This window comes from Eschrichtius robustus, chromosome 2 (genome assembly GCF_028021215.1).
Source record: "Eschrichtius robustus isolate mEscRob2 chromosome 2, mEscRob2.pri, whole genome shotgun sequence".
In the NCBI taxonomy this organism is placed as follows: domain Eukaryota; kingdom Metazoa; phylum Chordata; class Mammalia; order Artiodactyla; family Eschrichtiidae; genus Eschrichtius; species Eschrichtius robustus.
The window spans coordinates 59,265,768-59,285,395 of NC_090825.1; the positions used below are offsets into that span (position 1 = coordinate 59,265,768).

The 19,628-nt window shown below is 36.6% G+C and overlaps 1 protein-coding gene across 6 annotated transcripts in view; it reads right to left on the minus strand.

The window, feature by feature from the left end:
• Positions 1 to 19,628, minus strand: part of POC5 (POC5 centriolar protein) — a 40,669-nt gene that overhangs the window by 1,572 nt on the left and 19,469 nt on the right. For all 6 annotated transcript variants that reach the window (XM_068533476.1, XM_068533467.1, XM_068533460.1 and 3 more), the window contains exons 7-11: positions 14,058 to 14,162; positions 12,279 to 12,458; positions 10,645 to 10,798; positions 6,136 to 6,419; positions 1,047 to 1,223 (exon numbers count right to left, since the gene is read on the minus strand). In XM_068533476.1, coding sequence (XP_068389577.1) covers positions 1,047 to 1,223; positions 6,136 to 6,419; positions 10,645 to 10,798; positions 12,279 to 12,458; positions 14,058 to 14,162 — 900 coding nt within the window. The remainder of the gene's footprint in view (positions 1 to 1,046; positions 1,224 to 6,135; positions 6,420 to 10,644; positions 10,799 to 12,278; positions 12,459 to 14,057; positions 14,163 to 19,628) is intronic.

The following is a 19,628-nucleotide window of genomic DNA, read 5'->3' on the forward strand; positions in this document are numbered from 1 at the left end:
TCATCTAGTAACAATCTAGTGTTCAGAAAAGAAAAGGATTTAAAATCATTCCTTTTATCTTTTTGACATATTAAGCAGACAGGAATGTTGCTTAACATTGAGAATTTATATAGAGGGCATTCTTTTTTAAAATCAATCCTTGTTTCTCTTTAGGGATGTGTTCTTATAACTTTTAGAAATTAAACTTTTTGAGACAATTGTTGATTCATATGCGATTGTAAGAAATAACACAGAGATATCCCGTGTATCCTTCTCTAGTAACTTTTATTAAGTTAAATTTGCTTATAGCTTTACAATTTACAAAGTGCCTTTACACATCTCATTTAATTTTCATGTTATCTTATTTAATCCTGAATCCTGACAATAACTCTAGGAGCTAAGTACTCTTATTGCTCCCGTTTTACACATGAAAAAATGGAGGCTCAAATATTTTACTTGATTTGTACACAATCACAAAGGCAGTAAGTAGCGAAACTGAGGCACTAACTCAGATTTTCTTGTTTTTTTTTTTTTTTGCTTAAATTCCATGTACTTTCCTTTATATCACATGAATTTATTGCAACCTGATTTTTTTCCAAATTAGAAATACGTTGACAATTATATTTGAAAACGAAGACTTCAAAAAATAAAAAAAAGGAGGAAAAATTAAAAACCATAAAAGTAGGTGTTTCTTAAGAGTAAAAAATCTGCTACATGGACAGCACTTAATGAGTAAACAGTTTTTGTCTTTTTTTTTTTAATTAATGAGAAATCATTTATATACTTTACCGTTTTGGCCATCAATACACTGGATTAATTGTATTTGATAATTTTTATACTACTGAGAAGAAACAATGTTTCTGAAATTAATTTCCTGAAACAGGAAAGGTAGATTTAAAGCAGGTGTGATAATTATAAGTATATAAAGACTGTAATAGTAAAGGCAGAACAAGTACCAGTTGTCATGGATTTTGATCTTCTCCTCAACATGTCATTTAAGTGTTTATTAGTCTATCAACTCTCAGGAAAAAGATTTTTTGACAAGAAGTTATCAAATGCAGACTCACCACTGTGACCGGATGATGTTTTTCCACAACGACGGAGCTCATGGGAGGAGAAACTCCCATTATAGCTAAACTGCTACTGATTCTATTTTTTGAAGCAAAATCACATCTCCCTGTGATCCGGGCTGTGATTGTTCTTCCAGCTTTCTGTTGTGCTGATGTCACAACCCTGGGCCCATACTAAAAAACAAAGAAATATTCAGTTGGTAGAAAACCCATGGCAAAATTTATGGTACTTTTGCTTCTATAACTTATAAAGAAAATACACTGGCACTTAAAATAATTGTATATACAACCAACTCTAACATGGGGAAAAATTTTTAAACAATAAGGCAAAAAGCAAAACATAAAACCAAGCACCCCAAACACCCCTTTAACCTTGGTATACCAACTATTTTATAGGATTTTAGGAACTTCTAAAACTTTATTCTGAAATAATTATAGATTCATAGGAAGTTGCAAAGAGAGCATAGAGAAGTCCTGTGTATTCTTCACCCAGTTTCCTGCAATGATTACATCTTATATAATTACAGTATAATTACAATATCAAAACCAGGAGGCGATGTTGGAATGATGCCTGGGTATAGATCTATGTCACTTTATCACATGTGTAGATTCCTGTAACTATCACTGCAATCAAGATACAGAACTATTCCATCACCACAAAGCTCTCCCTCGTGCTGTCCTTTCTTTAGAGTCATACCCATCTTCCTTCCCAAACAATCCCTAATTCTTGAACTGCTAATCTGTTTTATGAATTTCTGACCCTTATGGATAAATCATCATTACTCATATGCTTTTGTGTCTTCCCCTTTTTCTTATGGCATTGTTAATATACTTTTTTTCATGAATAGAGACCAGCTATCATTTCTTTTTGAATTTTTGAATTTTATTTATTTTTATACAGCAGGTTCTTCTTAGTTATCAATTTTATACATGAGACCAGCTATCTTTTTTTTTTTTTAATTTAATTTATTTATTTTTGGCTGTGCTGGGTCTTCGTTGCTGCGTGCGGTCTTTCTCTAGTTGCGGCGAGTGGGGGCTGCTCTTCATTGCGGTGCGTGGGCTTCTCACTGCGGTGGCTTCTCTTGTTGCGGAGCATGGGCTCTAGGCGCACGGGCTTCAGTAGTTGTGGCACACGGGCTCAGTAGTTGTGGCTCGCGGGCTCTAGAGCACAGGCTCAGTAGCTGTGGCGCACGGGCTTAGTTGCTCTTTGGCATGTGGGATCTTCCTGGACCAGAGCTCGAACCCGTGTCCCCTGCATTGGCAGGCGGATTCTTAACCACTGCGCCATCAGGGAAGCCCCCCAGCTATCATTTTTAATGAGAGTTTTTATATCAACAAACTGCAGTTTAACTGTCCCAGTTCTTTTCCTATTATATATAGCAAATTTTTGTAATTTAAAAAAAAAAAAGGATTTTTCTTTTTTTTTTGGTCGTACCACGCAGCTTGTGGGATCTTAGTTCCCCGACCAGGGGTGGAACCCAGGCCCTCAGCAGTGAACGCACAGAGTCCTAACCACTGGAGCACCAAGGAATTCCTGGATTTTCCTTTTCCTTTGAGAGTTATTTGTAGAATGTATTGCAAAAAGCGAGATGATCGGGCTTCCCTGGTGGCGCAGTGGTTGGGAGTCTGCCTGCCAATGCAGGGGACACGGGTTCGAGCCCTGGTCTGGGAAGATCCCACATGCCGTGGAGCAACTAGGCCCGTGAGCCACAACTGCTGAGCCCGTGTGTCTGGAGCCTGTTCTCCACAACAGGAGAGGCCGCGATAGTGAGAGGCCCGCGCACCACGATGAAGAGTGGCCCCCGCTTGCCGCAACTAGAGAAAGCCCTCGCACAGAAACGAAGACCCAACACAGCCATAAATAAAATTTAAAAAAAAAAAAAGCGAGATGATCATATCAAAAGGTAATGTCAGGTTTTACAGTTTCTGTTGCTGACCGCTGGACAGTACACCAGAATGATTACATTCACGTCAGGAGTAATACATACAGGTACTCATTTGTTTTTTTTCATGATCAACTAATTACATTAGCTGGGCAAAAATCAAAAGGAGTAAGAAAAAAAAGGGAAATGACCTATTTAAAAAACCCCAATATTTGTATCTTAATATCTGACATGGAAACAATGCAGATTATTGGTTGAGAGTACAGGGCTCTGAAGCCAGATTGTCAAAGTCTGAATTACAGTTGCATTAGTAATTGTGTCCACTGGCAAGTTACTCTCCCTAAGCCTCAATTTCCTCATTTATGAAACAGGGAGATCAGGCCCAACTGACTAATGCTAGCCTTTCACTTTCTGTTCAGATGAAGAGCAAAGTTAGAAGAGAAACTTTACTGAATAGCTTAAAAATCCAATTAAAACCCCTCGATTATTTCAAATGGAGTTAGAAAAAGTAAAGTGCCATCTATTGTTCAACTTTGTGAACTGCAATAGTACATTTGCTTGTATAACTGCCTAATATACATGTATTTTCAGTAAACGTGCTGCCGAAGCGAGCACATAGGTTTTTTGAAAATATTTTCCACCATGAAATTCTGATATTTTATTTAACATACTGATGATGTCTGCAGAAAGGAAATAATTTTACAGGTGAGAATATTCTTTCACTGGAATGGTAATCCTCCCTTCTCCAGTTATTTGTCTCCTGATTCTCTGCAGTTTACTTTCCACACACACCTCCTTTTAGCTACTGGAAATTACTGAAGAAGACTAGAAAAAGTTTTGAATGTTCATAGGAAGCCTCTGTGATTCAAATGAAGAGAAAGATAGCCAGGCCTGGATCACAAATCTCTCTTCTTTTCCTGTTCCCAACAATAATGGTTTCATGTAAGGTAAGTAATCCAAGTAATGTATTTGTTTTTGCTTTTGTCAATATGGTTCTTTTTAAAAACAAGAAGACATATTTGAGGTAAATCTGAGTATTAAATAAGAAAGGAAGAAAACTAGCATGGCACTTACAGATTGATTTACTTGTGATTCTCCTTTCTCTCTCTCTAACCCTAAATGCTGTACTTATGTGAATGAAATTGAATGGGTGTCTGTTTTGAAGGAGCAGGATGTAGTTGGAGGGGTGGGTTAAGAAGAAGGGCTGTCTATATAATATTGTGTTTTTCAGGTTTCAAAGACTTCAAAATTATCTCAGGTGACCAGATTGTTTCAAAAAATAAAATAAAAAATAAATAAAGTGGTAAGTACACTCATTCATTCAGTTCTCCTTATGCATGTTCAGATTCAGATATAAACCCAGATGTACAAATGGTGTAGTCATATTTTAAGAAGGGAATTTTGAAAAATCTAGCTCTATGTGTTATCTGGATATGCAACATGAATGACAAACCAGAAATTTAAATAAATACTCACTGTCTTTATTTAAATGAGATCATCAGTATAGGATCACACTTCAAAATGTGTAATCATGAAAAATAAACACAGCTTGCACGCATGTCAGGGTTGAATTTTAGTGCCTTATTTCTAAATCAAAACTCCCCCACACATTCAAATTTCTCTTAAGTCATATTTAAGAAATGCAAAATAGCAGATCTCAACATATTTTTCCCCAAAGTTAGTAGCTTCCAAAAGGCAGAAATTCAAGGGACTTCCCCAGTGGTGCAGTGGTTAAGAATCCGCCTGCCAATGCAGGGGACATGGGTTCGAGCCCTGGTCTGGGAAGATCCCACATGCCGCGGAGCAACTAAGCCTGTGCGCCACAACTACTGAGCCCACGTGCCACAACTACTGAAGCCCGTGCGCCTAGAGCCCATGCTCTGCAACAAGAGAAGCCACCGCAATGAGAAGCCCACGCACCGCAACAAAGAGTAGCCCCTGCTCGCCACAACTAGAGAAAGCCCGTGTGCAGCAACAAAGACCCAATGCAGACAAAAATAAATTAAAAAAAAAAAGACAAGCAAAAGGCTGGAATACTTCAGATGACCAATTGTCTGGCTGACTCAATGCGTCCCTTAGCTGCAGAGAGCTGCCTAGCACTACGGCACCTTCTAATGGTCTGCGTTAACTCTTTTTTTTTTTTTTTTTTGGCTGCGTTGGGTCTTAGTTGCGGCACACAGGATCTTCACTGAGGCACGTAGGCGTCTCTCTAGTTGAGGCGCGTGGGCTCAGTAGTTGTGGCGCATGGGCTTAATTGTCCCATGGCATGAGAGATCTTAGTTCCCCGACCAGGGATCGAACCCATTTTCCCTGCATTGGAAGGCGGATTCTTAACCACTGGACCTCCAGGGAAGTCCCTGTAACTCTTAATTAAGACCTAAAACCTACTCTGCCATCTTCCTTCCTCTCACGTAAGTGGTTAGGGTCAGGGAGGAGAGGGAGACAAGCAAATCCGAATCATCCCAGCACCTTTATAGAACTGTACGTGCCTTTGTGCCAGATCCAAGCCAGAGTAGGGAAGAAGGGCATAGGGTTTTTGAAAAAAAAAAGCCCTGCAGAGGTGAGTCTCATAAGCTTGGCCTGTATCCCTGTGCCCTTCACTTGAGAGACACTGAAGAATACAGGTTTAACAACAGGAGGCTGAGAAGTCAAAACCACAATATGCATATTAATAGCTTGATTAATTTAACTTCAGGTAAATTCCCCTACAAATACACCATCCTCATTCAGTACTCTTCCCCCTCTATGGACTCCTCTATTAGCAGCTAGTGACTTTAGGAAAAACAATTCCTATCTTCATTCCAATTATAAATGAAAACTTAAAACCTAATCAAGATGGAGTCACTACAGAGTAGTGTTAATATGTCTGCATCCAGGAAAAGGGAAGCTGTAGTTAAATAAGAATATACAAAAAAGCCATTAGCCTCCTAAGCCCTTGAAAATACCCACTAATTTCCTTTAAAATTAAAAAGTTCTTCATTTTTGTTTAATTATCACTACTGTGATAGAATTTTCAGGTATTCTTTTCATTACAAATTCATGTTTTAGCTACTTTGTGTATTAAATATTTTCTGTGGATTGGCCTAAAGACCACATAGACTTTTTTCTCCATGGGAAAATATGTTCTGAGTTCAAAATAGCCAATATACAAACAAGTTTGGAACTCTTTTCCCAACATAGGCACCTAAGTTAACTGTACTGACCATTTCTTCCTGTGTAGCGGAAGCTGTAGCTGTCGATGCAGCGCCATGAGGAGCAGAAACAGGAAGGTGAACAGCGGAAGTGGAAGCAGCCCCGGCAGGAGTGATGGAAGCAGCAGAGGGAAAGGCAGCAGTGCAGGTGGCTCCCAGGGCTGCCGCTGGCGGGGATGGCGGCACTGCAGCTGCTGAGGACATCGGAGGAGCTGAAGGATCCAAATGAGAAGAATGTTCTTTTCCTTGAACACCAGGACCACACTCTTCCCTTTTATTATTTGTGAAGTCTGTTCCTATAAATCACAAATTAATTCCATTAACACTCTTCCAAGTTAAGATTACTTTAATCTTCCTAACAATGAAAATACATAATCTCTAAAATGTGGTCCAACAGAAATGTAGAACTGTGTCATATACTGGATAGGTTAACACTGTTCGGTTAATGCAGTTTGTCAGTGTTAACTGGTTAATGTCAGCATTAACCACTAAAGACTTCAGACCAGTTCCTTCAACATGTGAAAGCTAATGAATGATTTGCTCTTACGTAAAAGAAGAAATTATGTACTCAGCTGGGACCTTACAACCACTATAATAATATGGTCACATTGTGCCTAAAAATTTATGTTCTTTGCATTATTTAATACAACTATCCTGATAAATGGCCTGGTATTTAGAACTTTAGAATAATTTTCTGATATCACCATACCCTCTTCATTTACCATCTATTGCTCTTAGCCTAACAAAACCAATGTATTTTTAATTCTTGGATTTTTTTCAGCAAACAATAATAAATCAATAAGTAACACTAAAATCTTTACTTTTGATACTGTAAAAGAAATGAGTTCTTGCAGGTAGATTATATGTCATGAACTAAGAGCATATTTGCACACTTAACTGATTTTAGTGACACATATATAGAAACCTTCTCTCAAAACTGAACCTTAATCTTAGATCAAACGAATAAATAACATCAGCTTCCAGAAGCCAGGATGAAGGGTCCCATTCTAGATTTCTGCCCACCCCCCAGTATTAGAATTTGGTTAAAATTTCCATTTAAGACTACATCTTCAGGGCTTCCCTGGTGGCACAGTGGTTAAGAATCCGCCTGCCAATGCAGGGGACATGGGTTCGATCCCTGGTCCAGGAGCAACTAAGCCCGTGAGCCACAACTACAGAGCCCGTGCACCACAATTACTGAAGCCCACACACCTAGAGCCCGTGCTCCGCGACAAGAGAAGCCACCACAATAAGAAGCCTGTTCACCACAACTAGAGAAAGCCCGTGTGCATCAACGAAGACCCAACATAGCCAAAAATAAATAAATAAAATATATAAATTAAAAAAAAAAAAAAAAGACTATATCTTCCTGGTACCAAACATCAGGGTGAGGATTTCAATATTCAGTCACTGAGATGTTTCAGAATATATGAATAGAGGGCATTATGTAGCCCTACGTTGAAAAGGTTTTCCATGTTGTCCTCATTGCAGAAATTCCAGAAATTTGGACTTCTGTATAAGTTCTATCCAGAAATTTGGACTTCTGTATAAGTTCTTGTCTTAGACTATCTTTATATAAAATAGAGCAATAGTTACTTCATTAACAAAGTTTAATGAGGATTATAATGCATAGGTCCTTTGAAATAATTTGATGAAAGAGATGAATTCAACATAAAATACTGCTTTTGCTTTGAAAACAAAACACACACACATACACACTGAGTTTTAACATGTTTTTCATAGAAAGTGACTGATTGTCTCTCTTTTTAGGTGGGTGGCAGACTTATCAGATGTGGAACCAGTATAGTAATTATTCTCGCTTTAATTGGGTATGTTTTTCAGTTGGAAAGCATTTTTCTACTGTTCCTAAAACTACTTTAAAAATTGGCAGGTATCCCTTTAAAGGCCATTTGTATTGACATATTTTGTCTACCTCTATAGACACTTTTATCCAAGCTATAGAAACTTTTATCCAAGCTATAAGATTTATTAGGATATTTTACAACATGAGATGCACTGCAGATTATGGTTAGCAGAGAATCAGAAGAGATAAAAAAAATCAAATATTTATTTTGCTCTAACAAGTAGAGCAGTACATTAGAAACATTGTATTATTAAAATCTGCATTATAAAAAACAATTGCTTTAAGGGGGCCAGAAGTAATTTTTTTTTTCTTGTGAGAATTTTTTTTTTAATAAATTTATTTTTTTAATTTACTTTTGGCTGCCTTGGGTCTTCGTTGCTGTGCATGGGCTTTCTCTAGTTGTGGTGAGCAGGAGCTACTCTTCGTTGCGGTGCACAGGGTTCTCATTGTGGTGGCTTCTCTTGTTGCAGAGCATGGGCTCTAGGTGCACAGGCTTCAGTAGTTGTGGCATGAGGGCTCAGTAGTTGTGGCATGCAGGTTCTAGAGCACAGGCTCAGTAGTTGTGGCGCACGGGCTTAGTTGCTCTGCAGCATGTGGGATCTTCCTGGACCAGGGCTCGAAACCATGTCCCCTGCACTGGCAGGTGGATTCTTAACCACTGGGCCACCAGGGAAGTCCCTCTTGTGAGAATTTTTAAAAATTTATTTTAATAGCTGTTATTGAAATGCCACAAGACAAATATCACAGAGCAAATCCAGCATTACATTACACTGAACTTGTGCATTTGGTAGCTCCGTCAACACTAGTGTGTACTGCTAACATGTGTCTTACTAGTCCTGTTATCTTTATTCCCCATTGTTATGGTAAACAAAGCACAAGGGGACATCCCTGGCAGTCCAGTGGTTAAGACTCCGTGCTTCCAATGCAAGGGGTGCAGGTTTGATCCCTGGTCGGGGAACTAGGATCCCACATGCCGCACGGCACGGCCAAAATTAAACAAAACAAAACAAAGCAAAGCACAAGGCCACTCAAAACAGCTGGGATCCCAGAACCTGGCATTAGCTGCAGATGACAGTAGACTTAAAAGCAACAGGAGCAAAATAAATCATGTTGTATAATTATCAGAATACATTTTCTCCAAGTCCTGTTATGGATATTTGCCTGTAAGAGACATAGCTGTATTTGAACTTAAAATTTAAGATGGTAAGTTCATTAAGGTGGTAAAACACTGTCCTAAGTAAATTTGTAACCTTTTCTTTTAATATATAAATTTATTTCGTAACCTTCTTAAGTAGGTTATGAGAAATAGATTTCTTGCAATTGAATGTAGCAAGTTCTAATGATTATAATTTCTCACTGTACTTGTGAAACCCAGTATCTGTTACAAGTAGATAATTAAATTCTTCAATTTAATATATACAGCTTGCTAACAATTACAACCGAAAGCAGACTATCCAATCATTGGGGATGGTAAGTTTGTTTTTAGCATTAATACTCAATTAAAAAACAATTCACTAGAGAAATCAAGTACTTATTTGGGTATTAGCAAGATAAACCATTCAGCCTCAAGATTCTATGATTCTAAGTTTTTAACTTGCATGTGGGCCACACACCATGACTGCTTCAGAAAGAAAACGATTTGCCTTAACTTACTACCGTCCATAGCGCACACAATTGAAATAAAAACTGTTTGTTGATGCTTTAAAATGAGGGCATAACAAGCACAGACAAGTTATTCACAGGAATGAAATCATATTAATGATGGTACAAAATGAAACTGTCCTGATAAATAAACTGAGTTTCAAACAGGATTTAATACGAGGAAATACTGCAAAAATGTTCAATGTTTACATGAAACTTTGGAGGCTGACTTAAGACTGCAATAATTATATCATGAGTATCCTCTTACAAGTTAAAGTATTTTTTGTCTTGTAAAGTGCTTTCAATTATATTTCACTGCATTCTCACAAGAACCCTCTATGAAGCAGGTAAGGAAGATTTATATTATCTTCTTTGTTCAGAGAAGAAAACTAAAACCCAGTGAGGAAAATAGGCCTTCTTGTAAATTGGTGGCAAAGCTGTTCTAAGCCATGTGGATGATAAAAGCCACTCAGATCCTAGCCAATATATGGACCTTTCTTGACATAGAATTATTTTACTCAACTTCTATAGATAGGCCTATATTTATATTTGCTGAAAATGAGTTTTAGTTGAGGACTCTCTTGCACTGGAAGACAAGCAATTTTTTAAAAATGGGAAACCAGGAGTAGACAAGAAATATTTAATAATGAAAACAGTCTAAGGAATTTGGCTACTTAGAAAAAAACAGAAATGAAATTTTATACTTAAAGGCATTACCATTATAGTTTAAAAAGCCTCAAAATAATGTTATACATTCAAAGCAATATTATAACATTGAGCCTAAATACTTGAGTTAACAGTTTACTTGATCAGATATAAGACACTGTAAGTAACCATGACTGAGAGAATTTTCATGGCAGATTTAAAACTGGATATAACACCATGATATTAAAAATAGCAGTGCCTGGATAAGACATAGGTACTGCAGAAAATAAGTACTGCAGACCACACCAATCACTGAAATCTCCTTAAATCCTTTTTGAAAGTAGGCAGAGAATCTTAAACAAAATACTAACCTGTATCACCTCTGTTTTGAAATATAGTCATGGCTTCAAGATTTAATGCACATACACCCCTCATGAAAGCTTTCTTCATGGAATCTTCAAAGTGCTCTTTTTCATGCTGCATCCTTTGGATCTCAGCTTTTGCATTTTCCAAAACTCCAGATAACTAAAGTCAGGAAAATTTTTAAAAAGAAGAGAAAAAAATTGAGACACAAGGAAGAATATCTATTGTTTAAAAAAAAAAAAAAAGAGACTTACACTGTGAAGTTATTTTTGTGTGAAATACTAAAATCACTTTACCACATACCTCTTCTGCTGTGTCTCAATTTATTTTAAAAGATGCATCTAACCTCTATTGTCTCCATCAACAAACCATTTTCATTCCTAACCATAAAGTCAAGGTTTAAACAAAGGGAATTTTACACCAGTCCCAATCCTGATTGATGTGTTCTAATTATACAAAATGATGTTATTTCTCACCATAAAATTTTTATGTAGGATACTAAACAAAAAATATTAAGAGCCCCAAACAGCCCTCACCCCTTCAGAAAAAAAAAACTAAATGCCTGCAACAGTAACAGATTTTTCTTTTTTTTTTTTTTTTTTTTTACTAGATGTTATCTATAGAATTTAAAGTGCAAAGTGCCATTAGGTACAACACTTTCCCACAGACCAGATCTAAAGGGACTGCATGGGACTTCCCTGGTGGCGCAGTGGTTAAGAATCCGCCTGCCGATGCAGGGGACATGGGTTCGAGCCCTGGTCCGGGAAGATCCCACATGCCGCGGAGCAGCTAAGCCCATGCGCCACAACTACTGAAGCCCCTGCGCCTAGAGCCTGTGCTCTGCAACTAGAGAAGCCACCGCAATAAGAAGCCTGCGCACCGCAACGAAGAGTAGCCCCCGCTCTCCGCAACTAGAGAAAGCCCAGGGCAACAATGAAGACCCAATGCAGCCAAAAATAAAAAATAAATAAAAATAAATTTAAAAAAATAAAAAAATAAAAAAATAAAGGGACTGCATTTTTTTGCATGTCATTTTCAATTGCAGAAAATTATTTGCATAATAAAACTTTAAGAATTTAGTGTTATAATGATGAAAAAAATTTTTTTCCTCTTAATATTTGATTTCAAGAGGCCTACTGCATTCTTTAGTATGGTTTTTATCTTCATTTTGGGTCTCAAACGTTTTCCCATGGAAACAATGTTAATATTGTTATAAGTCTAAATTATGTCAATTTATATACAACCACTTTATACCAACCTTATAAAAACATAGTATATTTAAAATAACATCAGGATAAACACTTTTGTTTTTGGTCTTTATTTCTGGCTAAATAAAGGCCAAAAGAAGCCTAAGAAAGTATGCTTTCTTAGAGATGTAAGGGTCTGTGGCTGATTTACATTTCCAAGAGAAATGTACATGCAAGAGATTTAACACAGGTTTGGAGGTCAAAGTTATAACTATTTAAAAGAACAAATAGTCTGTAAGTCTGACTAGTACTGTTCGTTCCCAGTAGTCTCATTTGAACCCACACTGCACTGAATGAAATTGGAGAAATGGGTTACTCTGCCTAACTGTAAACTAACAGTGAGTGATGCTACCCATCTTTTTTATTAAAAAAAGTGAAAATAAAACAAAGTTTACCACAGCAACTTTGGCTTCATAGTCATTGGAAATCTGGACACAGACTTCCTCAGCTCTTGCTTGGCAAGCTCGCTCCACCACTTCTTTCCACTGCTTCTGTACTATGGCCCGCCAGCCTCTCCAGACTTTCTTCAGTAAAGTTCTCTGGAAGTACTGGTCAGCTAGTTTACTTTCATAAACCTAAACGAAAGTAATATACAACCTCAAAAACACAGTGGACTGGTAAAATATACTGGCAGTAATAACAAAAAACATAAGCCTGAGGGAAGCAGGGTACATGCGTTATCATTTAATACTGTGTAACAGTGTTCTTCTCATGTGCAGATGGGAGGACAGGCTTAAAGAGGTTAAGCAACCTGCCTCGGTCACACAGGCAGAAAGGGAAAAGCCAACCCTGCCTCATTCCAGAGCCTAAGCTCTTATCCATTACATCATTGCTTTATGCAACTAATCAAGGTAGGGGGGAAACAAAAAAACAAATGAAAGAAAATGAGTTAACTTGCCACTTGCCATCTTGGTTATGAATTCACATGACCTTTTAGCTGAAAACAGGACTAGGAGCTGGAAGGCAGAAAGGGTGGTGACTGTGGCTCCAGATGGCCCTGCTTCCTCTACAGCTTGGTGGCCACCACCATAAACAGATTAATTTAATTTACATACTTTACCATCATATTTAGTACCAAAATGATCCTAGTAGGAACATATGCTATTCTTCTTTTATCAATGAATTTAAATTCTTTTGAAGGAGCATTTCCAATTTTTGATTTTCTTAAAAAATGTTTTTATTCAAAAACTGATGGCAACTTCAACTATTTCAACTAACAGTTGAACATATTCTCATTATGTCACCCAATAAATAACTTTCAAAATATGACTCAGTTTTAAATAGCTCTTTTAAATATGGTTAATGTAGATTTAATCTATTGGGATTAATTTTTTTAAAAAAGCACTAATAAGTATTCTTAAAGGAGAAATCCTATTCCATGACAGTAACAGTCTTTTCCTTAAATATTAATCTCTTAGAACTAAATGCACAAAGATTACTCCATGACTCACATGGGCATCATATATAAAAAAATTATATATATATATATAATCTCCATCCCCTACACTCTTTGAGTCTCTGTATTCTGCCTTCTGGTGGGATACATATATACTTTCATACTTTTCTACTTCTGATACAATAATTTACTATTCTCAGCTTATATTTATACTGATATACTGATTCAGCTCACTTAATTAAAATAAAAGATATTCAAGTTTATATGTAAACTAAGGATAATTTTTAAAAAGCTTTATGGACACGGATTTCTTTAATTCTTATTAAGGCAAGTTATGCAACAAACATTTATGCAATTTTATAATGTATTGTATTGCCTCTTTATGAAGATGATATATTCAGGCATTTTAGAAGTAGAAATAATATAGAAAGCATATGATATGCTAAAGGTGATAAATTCATGTGATAACATCTGAAGTCAAATTTGTTAAAGGGGATTCCACCACCAGGACATCTGTAATTTAAGTACAGTCCTTATTAATCTACTATGAAGTAGAAAATGATATATCAATAAGTCTATAAAATATAAGAAGTATTTTTCCCAAACCATACCAAAATCAAGTTCCTTTAAAACAAGAGTAACATTAAATTGTTAATTCATTTTGACTTATTAAAAAAATCTTTCTTTGACTTGAACAAGAGTTCTAATACATGATTCTAAATGCTTCTGAGTTCAGAAGTCTAATAAGTGTCAGTCTGCTTTTCTTTTTCACACTTACGTCCTGTCTGGATTTGACATGGCTGATTCGCCAGCGGAAGAATGTTCTCATCAACTCTATCCTTTCCTTTTGCTTGCCTATGGCATGAGACAAGCTAGAAATCACCTGTAAACAGCAATTAGTAAAATGGTTTTTTTATATATCAAAAAATGCTAGAGAGAATACTTATGGATCACTACTGTATTCATCCAGTTAACCTCATTAAAAAAACTTTCCCATATGAATACACTACTTATCAATGAATGAAGGGGAACAAAAGAGGAAAGAAATCTTCATTATGTGTATCCTGGTAATAATCAGTAAAATGTTTATATACAGTATATGAAAATTAATATGATCACTGGAATTTAATTCAAGAAAAACAACCACACATTTGAGAGTTTTACTACGTATACAAAATGTTTTTATTCACTAGACTTGAGGGCAGAGACCAGGTTTAAAATATCTTTCTAGTCCCTAAATACCTTCAATACCTTGGATTAGAAGTTTCTCAATAATTGTTTAATGATTTTCTGGATTCAACAAACTCATAAAAGCAAATAATTGTTACACTTTGATGTACTTTTTCAGTGATATTATTCCTGTTCTTTTTTTAAAAAAAAAATCTATGAAGGCTTTTAAATCCCGAGATAATATTCTCTCTTATAAAGAACTGAGTAACTGAAATATATATCTAAAAATGGCCCCATTAAAAAGAGATTTGGTAAATTAGGCATATTTACTGAGAGACATTTATTCTGGTTCTTTAAATAATTTTCAAAAGTGGAAAAGGGACTGAGCTCTGACCGCCACAGCAACAGTCAGCTCTACCCACCACCAGAGCCTCCCATCAAGCCTCTTAGATAGCCTCAACCACCAGAGGGCAGACAGCAGAAGCAAGAAAAACTACAATCCTGCAGCCTGTGGACCAAAAACCACAGTTACAGAAAGATACAGAAGATGAAAAGGCAGAGGGCTATGTACCAGATGAAGGAACAAGAAAAAACCCCAGGAAAACAACTAAATGAAGTGGAGATAGGCAACCTTCCAGAAAAAGAATTCAGAATAAGGATAGTGAAGATGATCCAGGACCTCGGAATAAGAATGGAGGCAAAGATTGAGAAGATGCAAGAAATGATTAACAAAGACCTAGAAGAATTAAAGAACAAACAAACAGAGATGACCAATACAATAACTGAAATGAAAACTACACTAGAAGGAATCAATAGCAGAATAACTGAGGCAGAAGAACGGATAAGTGACCTGGAAGACAGAATGGTGGAATTCACTGCTGCGGAACAGACTAAAGAAAAAAGAATGAAAAGAAATGAAGACAGCCTAAGAGACCTCTGGGACAACATTAAACGCAACAACATTCGCATTATAGGAGTCCCAGAAGGAGAAGAGAGAGAGAAAGGACCAGAGAAAATATTTGAAGAGATTATAGTCAAAAACTTCCCTAACATGGGAAAGGAAATAGCCACCCAAGTCCAGGAAGCGCAGAGAGTCCCATACAGAATAAACCCAAGGAAAAACACGCCGAGACACATAGTAATCAAAGTGGCAAAAATTAAAGACAAAGAAAAATTATTGAAAGCAGCAAGGGAAAAACGACAAATAACATACAAGGGAACCCCCATAAGGTTAACAGCTGATTTCTCAGCAGAAACTCTGCAAGCCAGAAGGGAGTGGCATGATATACTTAAAGTGATGAAAGGGAAGAACCTACAACCAAGATTACTCTACCCGGCAAGGATCTCATTTAGATTTGATGGAGAAATCAAAAGCTTTACAGACAAGCAAAAGCTAAGAGAATTCAGCACCACCAAACCAGCTCTACAACAAATGCTAAAGGAACTTCTCTAAGTGGGAAACACAAGAGAAGAAAAGGACCTACAAAAACAAACCCAAAACAATTAAGAAAATGGTCATAGGAACATACATATCGATAATTACCTTAAACGTGAATGGATTAAATGCCCAAACCAAAAGACATAGACTGGCTGAATGGATACAAAAACAAGACCCATATATATGCCGTCTACAAGAGACCCACTTTAGACCTAGGGACACATACAGACTGAAAGTGAGGGGATGGAAAAAGATATTCCATGCAAATGGAAATCAAAAGAAAGCTGGAGTAGCTATACTCATATCAGATAAAATAGACTTTAAAATAAAGAATGTTACAAGAGACAAGGAAGGACACTACATAATGATCAAGGGATCAATCCAAGAAGAAGATATAACAATTATAAATATATATGCACCCAACATAGGAGCACCTCAATACATAAGGCAACTGCTAACAGCTATAAAAGAGGAAATCGACAGTAACACAATAATAGTGGGGGACTTTAACACCTCACTTACACCAATGGACAGATCATCCAAAATGAAAATAAATAAGGAAACAGAAGCTTTAAATGACACAATGGACCAGATAGATTTAATTGATATATATAGGACATTCCATCCAAAAACAGCAGATTACACGTTCTTCTCAAGTGCGCACGGAACATTCTCCAGGATAGATCACATCTTGGGTCACAAATCAAGCCTCAGTAAATTTAAGAAAATTGAAATCATATCAAGCATCTTTTCTGACCACAACGCTATGAGATTAGAAATGAATTACAGGGAAAAAAACGTAAAAAAGACAAACACATGGAGGCTAAACAATACGTTACTAAATAACCAAGAGATCACTGAAGAAATCAAAGAGGAAATAAAAAAATACCTAGAGACAAATGACAATGAAAGCACGACGACCCAAAACCTATGGGATGCAGCAAAAGCAGTTCTAAGAGGGAAGTTTATAGCTATACAAGCCTACCTAAAGAAACAAGAAAAATCTCAAGTAAACAATCTAACCTTACATCTAAAGAAACTAGAGAAAGAAGAACAAACAAAACCCAAAGTTAGCAGAAGGAAAGAAATCATAAAGATCAGAGCAGAAATAAATGAAATAGAAACAAAGAAAACAATAGCAAAGATCAATAAAACTAAAAGTTGGTTCTTTGAGAAGATAAACAAAATTGATAAGCCATTAGCCAGGCTCATCAAGAAAAAGAGGGAGAGGACTCAAATCAATAAAATCAGAAATGAAAAAGGAGAAGTTACAACAGACACCACAGAAATACAAAGCATCCTAAGAGACTACTACAAGCAACTTTATGCCAATAAAATGGACAACCTGGAAGAAATGGACAAATTCTTAGAAAGGTATAACCTTCCAAGACTGAACCAGGAAGAAACAGAAAATATGAACAGACCAATCACAAGTAATGAAATTGAAACTGTGATTAAAAATCTTCCAACAAACAAAAGTCCAGGACCAGATGGCTTCACAGGTGAATTCTATCAAACATTTAGAGAAGAGCTAACACCCATCCTTCTCAAACTCTTCCAAAAAATTGCAGAGGAAGGAACACTCCCACACTCATTCTATGAGGCCACCATCACCCTGATACCAAAACCAGACAAAGACACTACAAAAAAAGAAAATTACAGACCAATATCACTGATGAATATAGATGCAAAAATCCTCAACAAAATACTAGCAAACAGAATCCAACAACACATTAAAAGGATCATACACCACGATCAAGTGGGATTTATCCCAGGGATGCAACGATTCTTCAATATACGCAAATCAATCAATGTGATACACCATATTAACAAATTGAAGAATAAAAACCATATGATCATCTCAATAGATGCAGAAAAAGCTTTTGACAAAATTCAACACCCATTTCTGATAAAAACTCTCCAGAAAGTGGGCATAGAGGGAACCTACCTCAACATAATAAAGGCCATATATGACAAACCCACAGCAAACATCATTCTCAATGGTGAAAGACTGAAAGCATTTCCTCTAAGATCAGGAATGAGACAAGGATGTCCACTCTCACCACTATTATTCAACATAGTTCTGGAAGTCCTAGCCACGGCAATCAGAGAAGAAAAAGAAATAAAAGGAATACAAATTGGAAAAGAAGATGTAAAACTGTCACTGTTTGCGGATGACATGATACTATACATAGAGAATCCTAAAACTGCCACCAGAAAACTGCTAGAGCTAATTAATGAATATGGTAAAGTTGCAGGATACAAAATGAATGCACAGAAATCTCTTGCATTCCTATACACTAATGATGAAAAATCTGAAAGAGAAATTATGGAAACACTCCCATTTACCATTGCAACAAAAAGAATAAAATACCTAGGAATAAACCTACCTAGGGAGACAAAAGACCTGTATGCAGAAAACTATAAGACACTGATGAAAGAAATTAAAGATGATACCAACAGATGGAGAGAGATACCATGTTCTTGGATTGGAAGAATCAACATTGTGAAAATGAGTATACTACCCAAAGCAGTCTACAGATTCTATGCAATCCCTATCAAATTACCAATGGCATTTTTTATGGAGCTAGAACAAATCATCTTAAAATTTGTATGGAGACACAAAAGACCCCGAATAGCCAAAGCAGTCTTGAGGGAAAAAAATGGAGCTGGAGGAATCAGACTCCCTGACTTCAGACTATACTACAAAGCTACAGTAATCAAGACAATATGGTACTGGCACAAAAACAGAAACATAGATCAATGGAACAAGATAGAAAGCCCAGAGATTAACCCACGCACCTATGGTCAACTAATCTATGACAAAGGAGGCAAAGATATACAATGGAGAAAAGACAGTCTCTTCAATAAGTGGTGCTGGGAAAACTGGACAGCTACATGTAAAAGAATGAAATTAGAATACTCCCTAACACCATACACAAAAATAAACGCAAAATGGATTAGAGACCTAAATATAAGACTGGACACTATAAAACTCTTAGAGGAAAACATAGGAAGAACACTCTTTGACATAAATCACAGCAAGATCTTTTTTGATCCACCTCCTAGAGTAATGGAAATAAAAACAAAAATAAACAAGTGGGACCTAATGAAACTTCAAAGCTTGTGCACAGCAAAGGAAACCATAAACAAGACGAAAAGACAACCCTCAGAATGGGAGAAAATATTTGCAAATGAATCAACGGACAAAGGATTAATCTCCAAAATATATAAACAGCTCATTCAGCTCAATATTAAAGAAACAAACACCCCAATCCAAAAATGGGCAGAAGACCTAAATAGACATTTCTCCAAAGAAGACATACAGACGGCCACGAAGCACATGAGAAGATGCTCAACATCACTAATTATTAGAGAAATGCAAATCAAAACTACAATGAGGTATCACCTCACTCCTGTTAGAATGGGCATCATCAGAAAATCTACAAACAACAAATGCTGGAGAGGGTGTGGAGAAAAGGGAACCCTCTTGCACTGTTGGTGGGAATGTAAATTGATACAGCCACTATGGAGAACAATATGGAGGTTCCTTAAAAAACTAAAAATAGAATTACCATATGACCCAGCAATCCCACTACTGGGCATATACCCAGAGAAAACCGTAATTCAAAAAGACACATGCACCCGAATGTTCATTGCAGCACTATTTACAATAGCCAGGTCATGGAAGCAACCTAAATGCCCATCAGCAGACGAATGGATAAAGAAGTTGTGGTACAT